The sequence below is a fragment of the Ovis canadensis genome, chromosome 8 (assembly GCF_042477335.2).
Source record: "Ovis canadensis isolate MfBH-ARS-UI-01 breed Bighorn chromosome 8, ARS-UI_OviCan_v2, whole genome shotgun sequence".
Lineage (NCBI taxonomy): Eukaryota > Metazoa > Chordata > Mammalia > Artiodactyla > Bovidae > Ovis > Ovis canadensis.
The window spans coordinates 34,801,774-34,823,651 of NC_091252.1; the positions used below are offsets into that span (position 1 = coordinate 34,801,774).

The following is a 21,878-nucleotide window of genomic DNA, read 5'->3' on the forward strand; positions in this document are numbered from 1 at the left end:
CTTGCCTGTGTGATCAAGGACAGGCTGATCCTTTAGTTAATTGTAGCTCAGAAGACTGAAACCCAGCATAGCATGTTTGAGTGACGGGGTGCTGTATTTTTAAGAGATGAGAGGTTATGTTCTCAGAGTGCTTCCGGTCTTTATTTGAAGGAGTTTTTTAAGGGTTAAGTACTTGCTACTTAGCATCTGAATAACTTCCTCCTATAGCAAATTACTTTCTGGTCAAAATCGACATAATTTTCATATGTCTTTCTGGTCATGAGTATCCACATCACAACAAAAGTATAAAGTGATTTAAAATTCCTTGTCCAAACTAAAAAGAGATTGAAATGTCACCCCATTATAGGAGTTGATACAAAAGTCAGTTCTTGCAAGCTCCTCTTCTCTGTGGCTCTCCTCAGATGGCTAGTGATGGAGTTGTTGTTTTGTTGTTGTTTAGTCATTAAGCCATGTCTGCCTCTTTACGACCCCATAGACTGTAGCCCACCAGGCTCCTCTGTCCTTGGAACTTCCCAGCCAAGAATACTGGAGTTGGTTGCCATTTCCTACTCCAGGGGATCTTCCTGACCCAGGGATTGAACCTACATCTCCTGCTCTGGCAGGTGGATTCTTTACCACTGAGCCACCCGGGAAGCCCTGGTGATGGAGACAGCTGTGCTACTCATCCTTTGAGACTTTTGGAGCCTAGTCCATGCCCTCTAGCTCCTCTTATCCCTCAATGATTTGCCTACATTCCTGTGGTTCCAGGAGTCAAGAGCATCCTGATATCTTCAGTTACAGGCCAACCTGGGCTACTTTCACCCTCCATTTTGCCAGTGAGAATCCATTTGTCCCATCTCATGATATTTCAAGATCTGATTCTAAACTACTGCATAGCTTTGATTAAGTTAGGGCATTGTTCAGTTTGGGGCATGGCCTATAGATTTAGAGAAGCATTCTTAAAATTTGATGTTTTGACCTAAATCTTTAAGTACCTCTGTCAGTTTGGGTCTTCTGAAAAGCAGGTGTCAAGCAAGAGATCTGGGGGTAAAACATTGTGAAGGAAGAAAGAGAAGGACCACGGGTAGGCCAAGAAGAGCCCCGAGACCCTGATACAGATCTGTGAAAGGAGAGGAAGGGAGTGTTGGGTTGGAAGGAGCCTCAGACCACAATGTAGTTCTGAGGAGGTCTCAGCCAGGCCTGTGGGGATCCCTGAGCTCAGGGTCCCGTTAGAGGAGTCCTGTGTCAGGCAGAAGTGGCCTGGGCCTACTGTTGCTACCATGCTCTGTCATTGTCTGGGGGCAGTCATTGGGAAGTGTGACCTAACTTGAGTGTTGAGTGTTGCACTGGATCTAAGAATGTGACAGCTTAAAGGTGTCCATCAGTTGTGTTTCCTACAGCAGATCCTCTGGGAGGGAGAGTTGAAAGAGGTACCTCTACAGCCACTAAAGTACCCAAAAGTGGGACGTGAGATCCCAGGATCCTCAGCAGAACTTTCTAAAGGTTATTGGCATTATTCCTCCACTCCCCACTCCCATCTCCTGCCTGACTCATGGTGATTCCTTCCATTCCTAGACCCTCTCTCAAGTACAGATAGGGGAGCTATACCTCTGGAGGCTCACTTTTGTTGGTTTTTATTGCCTGGCCAGTAAAACCAGCCATAAAAAAAAATATATCCTGATTCCATGAACATGTCCATGATGAAATTCCCAGCACTGTGTTAAATACAGAGGACCCAGGATAAATAAGACACCTCAAAGGACTCATACCCTGGAGAAGGTTATGCAAAAATCAGCATACATTTTAATAATGTGATAAATAGAGGACTAGACTGAACATAGAAGAGAACTATCTTGACCAGCCTGGGCAAAGTCTGAGCAGAGTCTCCAAGAACAAATACCACTTACTCAGACAGAAAAGGTGGTCAGAGGCAAGTCTAGGCAGAGGCAAGAAAGTACGAGGAAAAGACTGTAAGAAACGGGGTGTTCCTGGAGGATAAAGGGGAAGGTTTATGAGGTAGGCAGGATCCAGATTTATGCTTGGGAACTGGTACTTGATTGTGTTAGCCACGGTCACCTGTGCATTTTACAAGTGTGGCAGAGGATTTGGGTACAAGAGAACAGTAGGAAGCCACTGCCTGCCAACTATGTATTTCTATCCTCTTAAGGATAGGTGTCCTGGGGAAAGATTGTCTGCCTTACATTCAAAAGATGTGGGTTCTAATCTGTGTGTCATGGTTTACTGTAGTTAGGCAAGTGCTGTAGTTCTAGAAATGGAAGTTTGTTACTTATAAACTGGAAATTGTGATACTTGCCTTGACCCCTATTGAGCTGTTGTGAAGATCAAATGAGTTGAGACAGGACTTTCTGAAGGCACTTTGCAGACTTTCAGCACTGTAAAAATTAAGGGGCTGTTATTACGTGCTGCTCAGGAAATAACAGGCACCTGGGAAAACCCACAGAGTGTGGTTTTGTAAGAAGTTGCTCAGCCTCCAAGGGAGAATATGCTTGGCTTAACGTTGGCCAAGAGGAACATGTCTGGGAAATTACGACATGAGGTAAAGCAAATGGGGCTTTCTGTTTTGTTTTTTGGAGATTACTATTTCTTGTCATTCTCATTGTTTACCCTTCCTCACCTTGGGTGGTTCTGAAGTGAGAGGAAGTTGGGGTGGGGAGTATTAATAAGGCAAAAAAAGATGGTTAAAATTTACTTGATGTAACAATTAGAAACTGAACCATTTCAATGTGGGGAAGATCGTAAGCTAGACCTTGGTTATTTGAATGTGTAATGTGTAGGGATGGAAAACAAATTTAGGTGTACCAGAAAACTCTCTGACTTTTCAGGAGTCTCAAGGGGTCCCCATCCTCTTATACTCCCAGATAGAAATAGTGGTACAGTATCAAATAAATAAAACTTATCCTAACACTTCTCTCCTGGAAAAATAAAAATTCTTTCTCTTATTAGCTCTCTTTTATTGACAGCTTGTTAGATTCTTACCAAACAAAAAACTCCACTGTCATCAGAATATTTGCTGTTGGTGAGATTCAATGGCCAGGCCTTTGACATATATTATCAATATATATCCCTATAAATATATTATTGGTTTGGCCAAAAAGTTCATTCAGATTTCCTGTCAGATCTTACAGGATCGTTTAGCTCAACCCAACACCAGTACATGTATAAAGGTTTGGAAAAATTTCTATTTAAAAAATCCTATTTTAAAAATCTCTATTTAAACAATCCTGTAATACCACTGATCTCCTAAAAGAGTTGTCTGTTCTATAAAAAAATTTTTTTTTTGATAGAGGAATCCACAAGAATATTTGTATGTGAATTGAGATAATCAGTTAATTCTTATAGCAAACTTGCAGGCAAAAATGTTGATTATTCTTTCTTGAGTAGTCATACTATAGGTTGGTCATTGCCAACTTAAAGCAAAACAAAAAAAAACAGACTTTAACTTGTATGACCCATGAGAGACGTATCGGAAAAGAATTGCCCGAAGAACTGGGTGGCTGAGTTAGAGATTGATTCATTTGATATCAACATCAGCTACTTTTGACTTTCTTTTACTAACGTTTAGAGGGTAGAAAGCTAAAAATAATATCCCTCAAAAACCCTTGGAGTTAAACTTTGGGGAGCGACCTGGGCTTAGTCATGCAAACGCAAGTGTTAATTTTCTATTGCTGTTTAACAAATCCTACAGATTGAGTGGCTTAAAATAGCATCATATGTTGGCTTATAGTTTCTTCAGTTCAGAAGTATGGGCATGGGATAGCTGAAGCCTCTGCTCAGAGTTTCATAAGGTTGAAATCAAGACATCAGCCAGGGCTTCACTTTCAGAGGTCTTGTCCAAGCCCACTGGTTGTTAGCGGAATGCAGAATTCAACTGCTTATAGCTGTAAGAGATCCTTGTTTTCTACCAGGCCATCAATCAGGGGTCATTCAGGGTTCCTAGAGGCTTCTTGCATTCTTTCCATGTGGCTCTCTCCATAGCATGGCAGTTTGCTCTTCAAGGCAAATAGGACAGTGTCTCTGACTTTGAATTTCTGATTTCATTTAAAGGTTCACTTAATTAGGTCAGGCCCACCCAGGATAGGGCTTCCCTGGTGGCTCAGATGGTAAAGAATCTGTCTGCCTGGGATCTGTCCCTGGGTTAGGAAGATCCCCCTGGAGAAGAGAATGGCAACCTACTCCAATATGCTTGCCTGGAGAATCCCACAGATAGAGGAGCCTAGCGGACTACAGTCCATGGGCTTGCAAAAGGTTGGACATGACTGAGCAACTAACTCTTTCACTTTCACCCAGGATAATACCACCTTTTGATTAACTCACAGTCAACTGACTGGAGACCTTAATTACATTTACAAAATCCCTCCTTTTTTTTTTCATAACAGAACACAATCAAGGAAATGATAGCCCATTTTATTCACAAATCCTGCTCACACTCAACAGGGCCTTGTACAGGGTGTGTACATCAGGAGCAAGAATCTTGGGGACCGTCTCAGAATTCTGCCTACCTCAGTGTGCCATTTATAGACAGACGTAGCCAAGGTGAGGCAGGAAGATTGTACTGTGCAGGAAGCACAGGGGCATGGATGCTGCTGCCAGGGAGAGTTTGTTTCTGTTTTCTAGTGCTATGTGTGCCAAGCAGTAGGCAGCAGCAGCAGGGAAGGGTTTGGGTTTGGTTTTTTATTTTTTTTTCGCTAGAACAACTAGCAAAAATGTAGTTGAGTATTTTTTCTGGGCAACTTTTCCTGTTTTCCTTGGTAACATTCAACACTGTTTCTTTTGTCCTCTCATGGGTGGTATAAGAACCATTGTAATAAATCTCTTTCTCTTAAACTAGCCATAGTGAATACTTTTATCTGCAACGTAACACTTTTATTGATACAACAGGATCAATGATGGCCTCTTTTTATACATCCATTAAATGTGTGTCATTCTGTAATGCCTCTATAGATTCGTAGACCTTTAGAGCAGGAAGGATATACTTTCAGCTCTAGAGCTTTTAAAAATATATTCTATAGAACACTTGTAATAGACTTTAGGATGTGAGGATAGTTTTTTTTGAGGAAGAAGTATTCAATAGTTCTACCAGCTTGGGATACACTATACACTCTTGGGGTTTATGATATTCATTAGCATAACAAAGACTCTCAAAATCCTACAGAAAAAAAAGCAAAACCAAATCCAAAACTGTTAAGACTTTTCTTAATCCAGTGAAGGTTTCCCAAACCAAGGACCAAAAAGGTTAACTAAGTTACCAATTCAACTAGTTAGTGATAGAAGTTTAAAACTAGACTAACTAGGTTCTGCTGATACCCAGAAACATGTCTCCCTGAAACTTGTCCTAGTTCTTAGAGAAGCTTGGTATCCCACACGTCTCCACTGTAGGAGGAGGTGACCGCCAAAGGAGCAGACTCTGAGGGAATGCTTCCCTGCCTCTCTGTTATTCACACAATAGCTTTTCCTGGGTGCCAAGGCCAAGGGCTCTCAGACCACAGGCAAAGGGAGCTTGTGAATTAGGTTCTAGGACATTTTGGTAACCATCACACTGTTATCCTCCATGCAGACATTTTGGGCTTGGGGCTTGATAGAAAAATAAGTTGCTTTAAAATAATTTCAAAATAAAAATGAAAAAAGTATAAAGGCAGTATGGATCATGTGCATAATAGAAACCTGCTTCCTGGATCAGAATGCTTGTAAGCACATGCCTCTCCCAAATTCCAAAATGTAAATCACATCACACACATCTGACCAAGAGAGAAGAGTTTCCAGGAGGCACATATTTTGAGAATGAAAACAAGGAGCTGTGAGTGTTACAAAGCACAGCTCACAGTCAGCTGGCTGGCCCGACACACCTCGATTTTTATTGTTCCCCCAGGCCTTCCTGCTTGCATGGTGCAGAGCCCAGGGTGGCTGTGGACATGCGCTGAAGCAGCTGCAGCCTCTAAACTTCCCCCACCTGCCTTTGCTGATCTTGGAAGGAATTAAGATTAAGTAAAGAACTTAGTCTCTGCCAAACGTTTATTATTGGGAAGATTCCCTCTCAGGGCAGAGAGGCAGGGTCACAGGTACGACTTCTCACAGTCTCTCCTGGGGCTTTCCCCTCAGCACCATAGTTTCTCCTTCCTTTTGGTAGCAGCATTTCTAACAGTGCATGGGTTAAAAACCAAAACCAAAACCAACTATCCTTACCACAATGTTTCACAGCCACTGAGGCCCTTAAAAGAAAGAAAATGGTAAACAAATCCAGCCATTACACTGAGTCATAAAGGGACTTGCACCACCACATATACCCACCGCAATTCTATGGGAAAAGTTTCCACATATGTGTGTATTCTCCGGGGTTTGTAGTGTTCCCTAGAGCTTAGATGGAGGCAGGACTGGGCAGCTTCCTGTAAAAGGCTCTGGAGTTGCCTTTGTTGTGCTTGAGGAGCCAGAAAAAGACAATTTAGGAGTTGGGGTAATGGCATATGGAGACTGTACTCCTTCTTCCGTGCCTTATAGTCAGTAGACATTTTCTGGCCTTTTTGGTTCAACTGTTGAGCCTCCACCCAGAGGCTTTCAAATTAAAGCTATTAGACCAGTGGAAGTGGGTTGTGTGGATACTTTTGAGGACTACAAAAGATATCTTGTTTCTTTTAAAACACTGTGAAACAAGCATCCAAGGAATGGGATATATTTCAGCCTTTAATTATTATTCTGGAGCATCCTTATGGAAGAGCAAAATAATTGACAAATGAGGTTTCCAGCCCCAAATGTTGACATATTTGTTAATCAAGAAGTAAATAATATTTTGCTCTTCTGTTCTCAAAACTGGGCTCCAATTATATTTAGTCTATAATTGATAAGATGTAATGGACACTGTAAACAGAAATATTTAAAGTGTGCTCAACTCCCATGCTTTATTAGATAATGTATAATCAGGATAGAGTTTTCCTGTGAAGGAAAATATGCACACTGGATGCAGAGAGATATACAGACATATTTCTGTTCTAGCAGTGGGGTCAAATATTTACAACAGGCAGGGGTGTCCAGAAAACTCTGAAAGTCCAAACCATTTGCTATCTATCTATAGAAAACTTCTTCCCTTTAATATTCCATGAAAGATCTCCAGGAAGTTCTGATCTTGTAGACCTCATTTGTCAGCTATATGTGGAACTCACAGGCTTTACTGTAAGAAGTATACAAATCGTTTATGCTAAATTTGAATTAAAACTGACTCTTTGAAACAGTAAAGATTCCAGGCTTGTGATGGTAGAGGAGACCATATTTTTATTTCTGTTCAATTATCTAATGGCCTGAATTCATTTTGATCTATTTAATACCAAAACCAAAATGAAATCAACTTCCTTTAAAACTTTGACTTGCAGTTACCTGAAGAATAAAAAGGAAGATATAGTGGGGTTCCCAGTAGAATGGATGGGTATTTCCCTGTCAACGCTGCACACCAGGGATTCCAGCTTAAACCCCAGGAAAGCGACAAAAAAGGGTGTTGAGGATGTGGATAAGGTTCCCCAATTCTTTTTCTTCTTTTTATCAGGCTGTAACTTTAAATGAATTTCTTTGTGGTCCAAAGCAGGAATAACTGCTAAGGATTCCAAATGAGTACTCAAACAATTTTATCGGGCCCAGTAATGGACCTATTTTTGATAAGCGAGTAAGGAAAGCTGATAGCCCTATTTCAAAGCAGCCGGCAGTCTGCCAGAGAGAGGCACCTCCCAGGAACTTTCAGGGAAACACTTGTAAAGTTCACTGATGGCTCAAGGTGGATGCCTTGGTCCCCGTACTTTGGACTCTTCATTGCTATTCTAACAGGTGAGGCCCCAGATGCAAATATTTGGTTTGACCCTTTCTTACTGTGAACACTGCAGCCCTTAGTATAATGTGAAGTATAGAATTCATGGCTATTTGCTCAGATATTATCAAAATAATTGTAAATTCTACTTGTTATTTCTCAAGGACCACTAGCCTGGCTGCCCTTTTGGAGAAGGAATTTGATAAAGGTAGGTGAGTAGAAACTTGTGAAAAGCGTTAGTCGCTCAGTTGTGTCCAACTTTTGCGACCCCATGGACTATAGCCTGCCAGGCTCCTCTGTCCATGGGAATCTCCAAGCCAGGATATTGGAGTCGGTTGCTATTCCTTTTTTCAGGGGATCTTCCCGACCCAGGAATCAAACCCCAGTCTCCTGCATTGTAGGCAGATTCTTTACCATTTGAACCACCAAGGAAGCCCATTAAGGGATGAAAAATAGTAATAGTACAGATGAATCTCAGGACTCAGCATTAACATTCAGACATAAAGTTAAAGCATGGAGCAGTCTTCCAATGAATCCTGATTTCACCCCAGCTTGGGAAAGGCAATAATGAGCTCAACAAGCTGTCTGTCAGAGCGAACTTCCACACCAGTCTTTCCTCTCTACTTTTTGTCCATGATCATTCATGATGGTTCTTCACCACTTTCCTTGTTGCTTTCTATTGAATCTCATTTTGTAATTTTTTTTAACTCAATACCACATCCACTCCCTTTTTGTGAGTATAAATCTTGCTTCTCCCTGTAAATTGCAAGCATCATCAGGGTGAAGGCATGGTTCAGCAAGTAAAAACAGCAGGAACTGTGGAATTAGCCTAGCTACTTTCAAATTCCGGTTCTTTCATTTATTAACTGTGAAAACATTGGGAAGGTAATTAACTTCTCTGAGTCTTTAGTACTTTATCTCTCACAGATAATATCTACTTTTCTCTCTGTTTTAAATATAAAATGAGAATGTCAAGCCTGCGGCCCAGATCTAGTTTCTCAATTTGTTTCATTCTTTCTCTTGTATTTCTGTGAAATACACTTGCTCTGGCACCCTCCTCTCACACTTAGTATATAACAAACATTGAACCATGCTAGTTAAATACTATGTGTGTGTGTGTATGTGTATATATATCTATGCTTTTTGAGGGTGGATTGGAAGGTCTAGAAATTATCAGTTTGTAGAAACTCAATTTGTAAGAAGTCCCTGGATCAGGGATCAGGAGGATGTTATTTCTCTCTGAATCTTCTCAACATATTTGCCTTACCTCCCTGCTTTGCCTGTGTAGACACATCCTTAACTTTCTATCCACACTGGTATGCTTAAATCTAGAAACTGTTAAGAGGGAAGTGGAGTGGAGAAAGAAGATAAAAAGGAGAAAATCAATGTGAAGGAAAATGAAGAACAAAGTTTTAAAAAGCAAACTGAATGAAATACATTTAAAGCAACAAAATTCCGTTTCAGCAATGTGATACCAGTAGTGTGAAAGTGTTAGTCACTCAGTCGTGTCTGACTCTTTGCAACCCCATGGACCGTAGCCTGCCAGCCTCCTCCATCCATGGGATTCTCCAGGCAAGAATACTGGAGTGGGTTGCCATTTCCTTCTCCAGGGGAACTTCTGACCCAGGGATTGAACCTGGGTTTCCCACTTTGCAGGCAGATTCTTTACAGTCTGAGCCACCAGGGAAGTCCCTGTAGCATAGGTGAGGTCAAAGACTTGATCATAGACACGATCAAGTCTAGTGTAGGCTTGGGTGTTGAGTGACATCAGCAAATGTAGATTCCCCAGTGAGTTAAAAAGCTGAGGGATTTGGGAAGAAAGTTTAATAAAAGGAATCATCCCTGCAGTCTGAAAGTACAGACATGCATAGCTGAGTTAGATATTTAAAAGACTTGTTGAAATACAGAAGTTAATAAGCAGCAGTGTGGAAAAACAATGCCATTTGAGTTACTAATTCCAATTTGGAGATCTGGTCTCATTTAGGAGATTTTTGCATGATATATATATATATACACATATGTATATATATATATATATATATGATAACATTTTAATACTGCTGTGTTTTTAGGTTTTGGGATCTTCTTTTCATCGCCTCTATATGTCATTCAGCTCTTGTTCCTCTTTTAGAAAAATCTCAAAGTTAAATTTCCTAAAAATATGAGAACATTAGAAGTGTAACTAAACTGCTCACTGAGAATTCTGAAGACTGTATGAATACATTTCCCACCTCCCCAAACAGTGGTTCTTACTAGCCCAGTTATTTTTTGAAGTGTTGAGAATACAGAGTCTGATGATGTGGATGGCAGGAGTACTAAGGTCCTCTCTTTAAAACAAACAAACAAACAAACAACAACAAAAAAGCCATGAGCCCATTAAACATGGTAGCACCCTGGTGGCTGCTACCACAGCCCTTTTGCTCCAGCAGAGCTGCATTTCCAGGGAAGTTGCAGAGGTGGTATGGCTCACATTAGGCAAGGCACAGGCGAAGGTTGCTCAAGGAAGGAGAACTGGGATACTGCTTGTCAAACATTCAGAGTGAATATTCCTCTTGGTGAAGTTTTTCCTAACTATTTCCACAATATGACACTTCGTCTTTGGTTATGTGCTTCCCAGGAAATTTGCCCATTTATGGGGCACTTAGCATATTGCAGTGATGACCTGTATAATGTCAGATCCCTGCAACATGATATCTGACATGTAGTAGGGAGTTGAATGGGCTTCCCTTGGTGGCACAGTGGTAAAGAAACTGCCTACAATGTGGGAGCTACAGAAGATGAAGGTTTGATCCCTGGGTCAGAAAGATCCCCTGGAGGAGAGTATGGCAACCCACTGCAGTATTTTTGCCTGGAGAATCCCATGGACTAAGGAGCCTGGTGGGGTACAGCTCATAGGGTCACAAACAGGACTGAAACGACTTAGCATAGCACGGCAGGGAGTTGAATGAATGAATTAAACAAACTAACCCTTTCCGAGCAGTCAAGTTTGGCTGCCCTAAGATCTAGGAGATCTCCCAGTTAGCCTAAGCTGTTAATAGCAACAGTTACCTATTGTTTACTCAATAAAACAAACATACTGGGTTTTCCTAGTGCCACCTGCTTTTGTTTTTTATTGTATGTTATTTTTTTCTAAGACTTATTCTCACGGCTGGCCTTTGATTTCTCAAAAATAAAATATTTTCATGAGAGATAATATGAGATTAGTGCTTGTAAGGAAGGTTTTAAATTCTTAAATCTATAAACTTTAAAGTCTCTATAATATACTGATATTGGAAACAAGATTTTGATAACTATATCCCTACTTGTAGTTGAAATGGTGTTTTTTAATAGTTATTTGAAGCTATCTAGATACCAGTTGGGTGTAAGGAGAAGGAAATACTGTGTGAAAGTTTCATCATTGGTGTACACTGTACTCAGGAGCTAGTTTAGACAGTGCTAGAGAAATAAACAGACACATCATTTGTATATCATTTGAATTTGGTGTGTATGACACTTTGATCTGGTGTGTCCTGAAAAATCATAGATTGAGATGTGCACTTTTATAGGAGAACATATCAGAATTAACACTGGATTAATGGTTTGGGGTGGGGGAGGAGGTGGAAGACTTTTCTCTCCATCTCTATTCCGGTGCTGGTGAAATTAGTAAAAAAATTTATTCAAAACTTACAAGCTCAAAAAAAATAATTTAAACTACATGAAAGGAAGTGTAAAGTTTGACACTGAATGGTAGCTATGGGCTTTGTCCCTGAGCCTGCTCTCCATTTAGGAATTGGAGGCATTTAAAGATGGCACTTGTACCTGGGTTCAAGCACTAGCCTGAAGTGCCTTCCCCAGCCTATTTCTACAGGGAGATGAGGGTCAGTGTTCCCTCTCTGTGCACAGTAGGGTCAAACCAAGAACACATTTTCCTCCCCAGGAAATGGGCTTTGATTATGTTATGAAAATGAGTGCCAACATTTGTCTTTCACTTTCTCACTGGTTCTGAAAAGGCACAGAGTCCCAACAACAAGTGAATATTAAATTATAGACTTAATGACCTGTTTTGAATATTTAAGAGACAAACCCAAACTCTTAAGAGTTAGTAGCTGCCTGTCCAAGGAGTTCAGTGCACTAAAAGGGAAAAGTAAAAAATATCTCTAAGCTGTTACAATAATTTGGGAAATTATGTGAGAATCAAGTCTATGCCCAAGGTTCAGGTTTGTTTTTTCTTCCTATGCCTCTTTTATCTTAAACCTAACAAATGAGTAGATAGGTTTGTGCAGAGGCAATGACAAAGTAGGGGGAGAGAAGGAAGTGTAGAAAAGCTGGCAAGGAATCAGCAAAAGGGAAATGGTGTTTTTTAATAGTTATTTGAAGCTATCTAGATACTGGTTGGGTGTAAGGAGAAGGAAATGCTGTGTGAAAGTGCAGAAAGGAAATCTGTAATTAACAAGCTGAACCACTCACATTTTAAGTAGTAAAACTGAGTATATGTTGATGTGAATATTGAAAAACCTGATGGAATCAAAGGTGCAAGGGTAACTCCTTTGTTCAAATTTAGAGACTAATGAACTATTAGTTAAGAAGCAAACTATCTCACATGCTCTCTGAACTCCAGCAGAATCTTAATTTAATTTCAGTTTTAGCTCTGGTTTAGTTTAGTAAATATTAATTGAGCATTTGCTGTGTTGCAGAGATGGTCAGAAACTGGCTAACTCACATAAGCAATGAAAGAATTCCAGCATATTTGGGGAGATGACAAGTAAGCAGAAGTTTCCACTGTAATAAAACAGGATGCTGTAAGAGAAAAAGGTGTAATAGACATGAGCGCTAATTAAAAAAAAAACTTTTTCTGTGTGTTTAAATCCAATTTGAAGGATTTAAATGGCCAGATGCAGGATGAATTGGGATTCTGGAAACAGCTAAGTGTAGTGGAAGATCCCAAAGGACTCCGCCCTTCTGTGACTGAGCAAATTATTCGGGAAAGACTCATTATGTTTAAAATACAGGCACTTTAATTTTAAAATACATCATACGGTAATTCTGAAGCTCAACCACTGTTACATATTAATTATCATGATTATATGCAGTTATTAGTTATTGAACTAATACTATTTTGCCATGCTTACATAAAACTATGGAAAATACTTAGATCCAAGCAGAAGATCATAGAATGTCTTAACTTTATACACTGTGGGTTTATGAAACATATGTTTAGCCTTCCAAAATATCCAGATGTTTGGTTTTTCCAGGAAAAATTATTGCTTGTATTTCTCTCTTGTTCATTCAGATGCTTTGGCTTCACATAGATTCTAATGTTTTGTTGTCAAGATGTGATCAGAACTTTCTAAATTATTGTCTATGGTATTCAGCATTGGCCGCACTAGATCTGACATCACACTTTTAATAGTTGCTTCAGAGTTTTTAAGGTTTTTGTATCATACAAAATCTGATGCCAGAGCTTTTACAGCAGATGTGTTCAATAAGAAAAAGCTGTACAAGAAATTCTCATCCATATAATTGGTCATCTCACATCAATGTGCTTCTTCCTGATCCAATTTATCTCTGTCTCCTCCAGCCTCTGGAGTCAAAGCGCTTTTTAGCAAGGTCGTGGCCATGCTGGCTGACTGCATTAGTAGTTAGGCATTACAGGTTCTCCCCTTGTCCTTAGGCTCACTTGTCACTTCCTCTCAGACTTTGGACTTGATTGGCCTCTCGCCAAACACCTCCAGCTGTGGTTGGCTCTCTCTTCCTCCCAGGAGACCTTGTCCCTAGATCCTCCACCATGCTCCCGCCAGCCCCAGTGCTACCACTGTTGCTTTCTGCTTTTCAAACCGAGTGTTCTCACATAAACTTTTATTTCTGGGGGCTTATCATTTAGTATTCTTAGGTTGCATGGGACATACACCCACATCCCTCAAATCTGTTAACTTCAGTGGATTCTCCCAAATTTCTTGAAGACTCATTTTGTCTGAAAAAAACCTTTTGTAGTTTCCCCTATCCCCTCAATGTGACTCATCAATGGAATCTCCCTGTTTTTCCTTGCCTGAGTATTAGAATCTAGCATAAGCCCACCAGGAATTTCCATAACTTCTTGTTCACTCTGAGGCTTACAAAAATGTTGGACTTACTTCCTCATCTAAGGGACTGTGGAACAAAGAGCCAGAATTTAGGGTGGCTGTCATTAGAATGATTTCCAAACAAAACTCTAAATGAGGTCATTCCCCCCTTCAGAGATCTTATTCACCACTTGCCCCCAACATCCGCAGTTCAGATCAGTAGGCCTTCCAAACAAGTTTCCCCCTTTCATCCTCTCCCCTCCACCACATCTCCCATCAGTAACATTTCAGATCCTCTTAGCACTTTTATTAGTCCACCGGGCCTCTTCCTGAAGGTCACATTAAGATGTTAATAGTGGTTTAGTGGGTTTCCCTGCCCAGGAGTCTTTAAAAAAACAAACACATAAACTTTTCAATGAGAAGTGAAGCTGACTCCCAGTGCTCTCCTTCTAAGCAGGGGAATTTTGTGCCTCTCGAAGGAGAATGAGTGTGAGGGGTTAGTGCTTTCCTATACTCATCCAATACCCCAGACACAATCCCCATGTTTGCTTTTTTGAAAAAAAACTGGTTGTGCCAGATATTTTATTTGTGCTTCCAATGGCACTCTGAATCTGAAAACTCAAATAATCCCCATGCCCAATTTAGAAGGCTCGAGTCTGTTCAACCCCCTCTCTTCCCCCAGGACTCCCTAGACATCAATTTGAATTTCGAAGACACAGCCCTTGACCCTGCATTGCATAACTACCCTGGAGGGAGAGATGATCTCTCCCCTTCACATAACCTTGTTCTCTTGTAGAGAAACAGCTCTGCAAGATTAAATACACTTGAGGGAGAGTGACATTACCGAGGAGAGGATAGTTAATTGTTCCCTCAAAATCCAATGGGCAGTGATCCAAAAACATTTGCGGAAATAGAAGTAACTCATTGCAAGCCAGCCAACCAGTGGCTTAAACTCTTTTACTTGGTGATTTCTTCTGAGTGTTTAGTTCAATTGCCTTAAGATCCATCTTGATATTAACGGGCTGTTTAGGATTTTAACAAGATTATTTGGAGACTCAAAACCTCTCTGAGCTCATGTAATAGATGAATTCTCTCAAAATGGGCAAACTGTAAGTGGCCCCAAAACAAGGTACACATTCCCCTTGATTTATTGAGGTACAGAGAGGAAATAATATAAGTAGATACATAAATAGATCAATCTTTAAATATAGTATTTTACAGGATTCTATTTTTTGTGAATGTTTTATATTGTTCATAATCTATTAGTTGGTAGTACAGTTATGTAACTCATAAATAACATAGATATGTTTGGGGTATGTTCTTTTAAAAAAAAAAAAACTACTAAGAAGGAGGGATTAAATAAAACAAGAGCACCTTGCATTTAATACCCAACCCTCTCCAGTCCATGTACTATAATGAACTTTCCATGTAAGCATCTACCCAGGAAAATGAAGAGGTAGTCCTGCTTCACTCAAAATCCAAAAATTTTTCCTGAATTCCAGCCACCTCTAGAAGTGGAAGCTGGGTACAGCTGTATTGAGAGTCAGTATTAGTTTAGATAAAGTTGAAGGCAGCTCTTGGAGGAAAACATTTATTTTTCAGGTCAGGGCACTTATGTTTTGCATAATCCTTTAGTATCTTGACAGTCAGACATCCCCACCAGATACACTTGCAAGGACTCACAAGGGAAGGATTTGAGGGAGCCAGATGGATGGAATCAGTGAGGAGCATGGGTGTTCGTGAAGATTACTTGTGATCTGTTCTCTCTGGGGAAGGAGAATTAGAGCTGGTCTTTCTTTAGACAGCATAAAAGAGGTCCCCCTGTGAGAGAAGGGATTTCGTGCTTTGATTTGTCACAGACGATGTAGGTTCTAGACATAATTCCTGCCTATTTCTTCAGAAGTTTGACCATCAAGGGACACAAGGTGCAGGGAAGGGAAGAAACAGAAGTTTCTCTTCTCTTGCTGCCTCAGCCTGTTTTCAGTGGCAGAGGAAAGAGCACACTCTGGTTTTGAAGGCCTGCACGGGCATGCGTACTCAGTTGCTTCAGTTGTGTCTGACTCTGTGCAACCCTATGGACTGTAGCCCGCCAGGCTCTTTGGTCCATGGGATTCTCCAGGCAAGATACTGGAGTGGGTTGCCATGCTCTTCTCCGGGGGTGCTTCCCCACCCAAGGATTGAATCCTTGTCTCCTGCCTCTCCTGCATTGCAGGCAGGTTCTTTACCCACTGAACCACCTGGTAGGCCCCAAAGACCGGCATATCTGCCTTTAAACCACGGCGGGGCTGCATCACTGCACAGCTCATGTGCTCTGCAGCTATCAGAGTCTAGGTGACCCACAGCCTCCAGAGCTGTTTTCTGGGCTGTCTGACTACTGATACCTGCCAGCCTCTAAGTGCTGTTAGTTACTTGGTGTGTGGTCTTGGATGCGTGGCTTATTGTACCTACTGGTAAATGGGATAGTAATTCCTACCTCCCAGTGTTGAGCATATGTATGCCTTATAATTTAAGTCTTTTCTTTCTTCCCTGGTCAGTTTGGTTTGTCCACCTGCACAGCATCCATTATTTATCTTTGTTCACACTAAGATGTTACCTTTTGGACATCACTATTCAGGCGCCTTCTGTGAAGCCCTTTCTAGTAACTTCCCCGTTTCTAGTTCCATGTCTTCCTCACCAGCGTTTCACTAAGAATTGGTCATAAGGCACTAGTTGTGCGGGATTAATAGCTGTCATATGAAAAACAAAGGAGGTGGGGACATGAGGTCTTCAGTAAATTTGAGATGTGCTGGGTCTGACAGGCGTGTCCAGGTTTCTCCAACAAGGTGAGTGCAGTGCAAGGGACATCACACTTCAGGGTTTCCCAAACTGTCTACTTTGGTACATAAAACTTTTATGCACAATCGTTCGTGGGCCTGAAGTTTGGTGGCATTTACTTGAAGAAATATCAAATTCTTACCGTAAAAACTTCAGAAAGCGACTTCTATTCTCTTGGTGCCTCAGGTCCAAAGATCTGATGTTTCTGTAGTATCTATTGAAGGAAGACAGATGTTAAGTCTACAACTGATGTTAAGTTAACCAAAGTTAACCCTCGTTTTATTCATTAGTCCAACCTCAGTCTAATTCCTTAATTAAAAAACCACCTATGTAAGACCATATCTGTCATTCCCTTCCAAGCCTGGGAGAATTTTAAACATCTTCCCTTCTACATGATCACAGCTACATTTTCACTATCTTTAAGGCATAAAGGTAGAGAACAGTCCGTGGAGTTAGTTGAGAGATCAGTTTTCCTGTTGTCTTCCATAAGCTCCTAGGATTTTATATATGCAGTGCATAATTTTAACTATGCCTTTAATCACGAAATAGGTCCTAGTTCAAACCAAACAATTTCTAAAGACATGAGAAACCACATAGAAAAATATAATACAAAAGTTTCTGCTATAGATATGCCCTAGTTTACTAGCAGAAAAGGAGAAATTAGTGCATGATACATGCTGAAACCACAGAGGAAAGAAAGTATATTTGTAGTGTCTATCTCACATGTATTTCTATTCTAGAATATAACTACTGATGTTGAGCAACTTAACCCTTTCTTTGTAATGTTTGCTGATGATTCCAGATGAAGACAATGTCTCTTATACAAGTGTCAGTGAACAAGCCTGTCAAGACAAGCCCAGGGGTGGCATTATTTGCATTTGTTGATCAGCGACTCTTGAGAGCTGTAAAGACTCTGACCCAAAGAGTGACTCAGAAAACCAGGGGCCCATGTCATTCTGCTCTAGACTCGGCCTTGCAGCGTTGCAGTATTGTGACTCGACAGTCCTGCAGCTTGCTTGCCCATCATTTTCATTGACTGATGCTGCTGTGAGTGAAACTCTCAGCAATTCAATGTTCACACCCCAGCTTCTCAGCTTTTCCTCCTGTACTTCTTGCTTGATCAGAGGCCGAGGACAACAGTATAATGATTCATAGGCCCTCTTGGCAAGTAATCATTTTCTCACAGTGATCATATATTCTGGGAGAGGCGTAAGGAATGTTGATTTGCTTTAAAAAATTTTTTTTTAATTTAAACTTTCTATTAACATGAGGTTGACAGGGTTACTTTGTCTCCATTTGTAAGTCCTTCTAAAAAATATTTAAAAGCACTTTTGTTTATGTAGCTTGGGACTCTTAAATGTATGTTATCCATTGAGAACAGAATATGATAATCCCATTACATTCTTTATTTTTTAAGAAAAGAAAAATCATTTTGTAAGTTCCTTCCTTATTTTGGTACATGAGCACTAGGTATGCTTCATAAAAGTTGAAAGTAGAGAGGCCCCCACCACAACTCCATTTTATAGATGAGAAAACTGTGCCCCAGAGAAATTATATGATTTTTCTATTGCCATAGAACTGGTCAGTGGCAGAGATAGATCAGGGCTGAAATCAGCTAATTTGAGGCTACTGTCTTATCTGATATTAGACTTACTTGTACCTGTCATAAGAGAATCTAGGTTTAAAGAAGTCTGTGACTTGCATAGTGAGTCATGTGAATTAGGGACAGGAGTTGAGGCAGAAGCACAAAGCACAGAAACTGGTATCAGATGGGTCTCAATGTGAATCCTGGCCTTGAAACTGGGTGTTTTGGTTAATGTCTTGCTTAACTTTTCTGAGTGTGTTTTCTCATCTTTACGGATGAGAAAGGGATAGTTCATAGTACCTGCTCTAAGGATAAGAGATAATGCACGCAAAGCTCCTAGCACACAGTAGGTGCTCAATAAATGGAAGCTCTGATTATTGTTACGACTAACAGGCATTGCCCTTCCTCTCTGCTGCTTCCTTTCAAAGCAGCGTTTGCTATTCTCCACACTCTTAGAGTTCTGCCTTGTCAGGTTCAGCATGGTTCAGCTCATTTTCTCAAGACACCAGTGTTTTTTTTTTCTTCATAATTTGCATCAGCGTTGTCTCATTTCCCTGAAACCCTGTCACAAGTCAGGAGATTGTTGCAGAACATGATCTGAAACCTTACTCGCAAGGGAAAGTCCCTTCCAAAACAGGCATTTCCCCTCCTCTTGAGTTTTACACTTCTCTTTCACATTGTGCAGGCGATCCCCCAGCCTGGTGGCTGACTGGACACAGAGAAGGACCTACCCCTAGTGTCCTGTGCAGCTTGAGGACGGTGGGAGAGAAGGGTCTGGTCACGGTGGCCCCTGGTGACTTCATTGTCACCGTTTCTGACACTGAGCCTCCTAGTGCTTCCAGCTGTCCGCTTTCACCAGGTCTCACTCTTGAAACCCCCGATGGAAATTTAGAGGCTTCTGTGGTTCTGAGGGGTTACTGGGGCTTTGCATTTTCTGTTTCCTCACTTCCTTTATAGCTCTCAGGGATTTCCTAAGAAGACTGTTCTGTCCTAGTAGTCTAGTCTGGCTCCTCCCTGCTGGGATGGGGGAGCTGGCACGTAGGTGGGTATCTTTTTTTTTCAACACTGTTTCAAAAATATATTTGGGTCTTATAATGAAAAAATATTCTTGGGTCATTTTTTTTTTTTAGTGCAAATAGTATGCACTTATTATGATAAAAAATAATCAATTTTATCAAATGGATTCATCCTTTTATCCCAAATATGTGTGTGTGTGTTTGTGTGTGTGTGTTTGTGTGTGTGTGTGCCAGTGCCCTATTTTCTAGATATGTTGTCACCAGGAGATTTTTTAACTTGAGGATATGTTGCAACACAGGTGAACCATCTGCAATATCTTTAAAAAAAAGTACAGATCTGTGTTAATTCTTTGAAAATACTTTACATTAACTGTTCACATCATAAAGGAATTTTTCAAGAAGAGAAAATAGGACTCTAATCCCATCCTTTCTGCATAATAACTGATTTCACTTTCATTAACTTTTATTTTTTATTCATGTACTATTCATGTATTGTGTTTCCTTAGGACAGGTTTTAAAAATTTGTATCATAAAAATAAAGCTAGCTATTTCCTAAAATTTACTGCAGTGGGCCTGGTCACTTTCCTGATTTCTTGTACCCTGTCTTTTTTGACCAATAGTATACCATGTAAAGATGGAGCCAACATTCTTTTGCCCTGGGGGGATTGATCCCCAGTTGAGGTCACTGATTCAAACTCCATTTTTGGTAGTTTTCTTTTCCTTTTAAGAGTGAATAGAGAAAAGTTCCAGGATTTTAAAATTTCATTTATATCACAAATATCTATTGAATACTCTTAAGTAATGAGTACTACTATCTTGATTAGGACAAAAGGTGTAAACTCACTTTGACCTGCTCAAGACGAGAGTGAAAAGTATGGAGGAGACTTATTGGTTGGCTTTTGTGACTTTGCAAGTGGCTCAGGTCCACTCTGAATGGAAAGATAATTTCTGCTATCATGTCCCACCCACAATATGGAAAGAAGTGGATGTGGAGCTGATGAGATAAAATGAGAGAGCATTATAAGCCATGGGCTGGTGGTGGCACTGAGTTTGGATTTGGGGAAGGATAAAGTAATGGGCTCCAAGAATAATAGAATGAAGCTGAATGAATAACCATGGATTGGAGAGCTTAGCATCTGGAAGCAATAAACTAGTGTATTTGTTTATTTACTTGTTTGTGGGAAGTATTTAAGCTAAATTAATTAAATTGATTCTCACTGAAAAGGAAAGACTATTCGAACAGGTTTACATAAAAACTGAAATTTATTCCACACGTAACTAAAACAAAATCCTAAGCTGGATTTGGCTTCAACTTTGGATGAAATTGTGTCTTCCAACAAAAGTTGTTGTCATTCTGTCTTTCTCCAGATTTTCACCTTTCTTGTTGGGTTTCCATGTTAGGCAGGTTTCCCAACTTGCTGGCAAAGATGATCGTCACCAACTTATAGCTTCTGCTCAACAAGCTTTGTAGCCCTGATGGACAATACATGCTTCTTAAATTTTGATTGGCCTGGCTTGGGTTATAGGCCCACCATGGAGCCAGGTGGGGTGATTAGCCCCATCTAAATCATATGGCAAAGTGGTCTTCTCCAAAGGGAAGGAATGAATTTCGTTATTAGCAGAAGTGATGCTGCACAGGCAAACACCAAGAATTACCACTACACAGATCATTTAAGTATCTGAGTATCTGATGAAAGGATAAGCCTTCTATTTCTAGAAAATTGCTCATAAGCACTTCTCCACATGCAATAATTCTGCTTATAATTACTAGAGTTCACAGAGCTCCTGAATTTGCATATCTCTGTGTACCCTAGGGTTCCATAAATCCTAGCTTCAGAAAACTCAATAGCATGAAATAATTGAGGGCAAGCACTAGGACTTTTTGGATATGATATTTGGAGAATAATGTCAGAAGACTACAATGAAATAACATATACAAAATACTTAGCATACTACCAATACGGCAGGTCACCCAAAAATGCTATTTGATTGACTGATTCATTCATTCATTCAGTGTATTGAGGGCTCAATATGAATAAGACTGTCTATGAAACAGGTGTTATTCTGCTCAGATCCTGAACTGAGAAGAATAAAGTAGCCAACTATACTTTTCAGCAAATCATCTCACATGGGAGGAATGAGGGAAACCTAATATGCAAATTGCAAGGAGACAGTGGTTATGTTCTGATTAGTTCCTAGTGATTTGAATCCATGCATATATATCAACTGTTGATATCAGTACGGACAATACAAGTGTTTACATAAATAGATATGAAGCTTTATTTTTTCCCATTAAGGACCTAGTACTGAGTGCCAGTATAAGAAGATATTTTACTTCTTTCCCCATTAATTGTGATGAGCCTCAATCAAGCTACTTTCTTTTCTCCTATTCTTGCTCTTGTGAAGGATCTTTTTCTCTGTGTGTGTATTTTTGTGTGTAGCTTTACTAACCATATTGTTTGGGCTCTTGAAAAAGGAGATGTGATACAGGGTACATTTGTTTATTTAGCAAGGGCTTCTGTTTAAGAAGGAGTGAGTTGGGGTATGCGGTGGTGTGAGGAAGCAAGATGTTACCAGATGATTAAACACTTGCTGTGAACGTTACTTGATATGTCAAAAGAGTCTTTGCAGATATGTGTAAG

The 21,878-nt window shown here is 40.3% G+C and overlaps 1 protein-coding gene across 2 annotated transcripts in view; it reads right to left on the reverse strand.

The window, feature by feature from the left end:
- Nucleotides 1–21,878, reverse strand: part of LOC138444721 (PH and Rap-GAP domain-containing protein DDB_G0271806-like) — a 228,314-nt gene that overhangs the window by 65,131 nt on the left and 141,305 nt on the right. For both annotated transcript variants that reach the window (XR_011258555.1, XM_069598063.1), the window contains one exon: nucleotides 16,778–16,849. Coding sequence is in view for 1 of the 2 variants with exons in the window: in XM_069598063.1 (XP_069454164.1) it covers nucleotides 16,802–16,849 (48 nt within the window). In the remaining variant the exon portion in view is untranslated. The remainder of the gene's footprint in view (nucleotides 1–16,777; nucleotides 16,850–21,878) is intronic.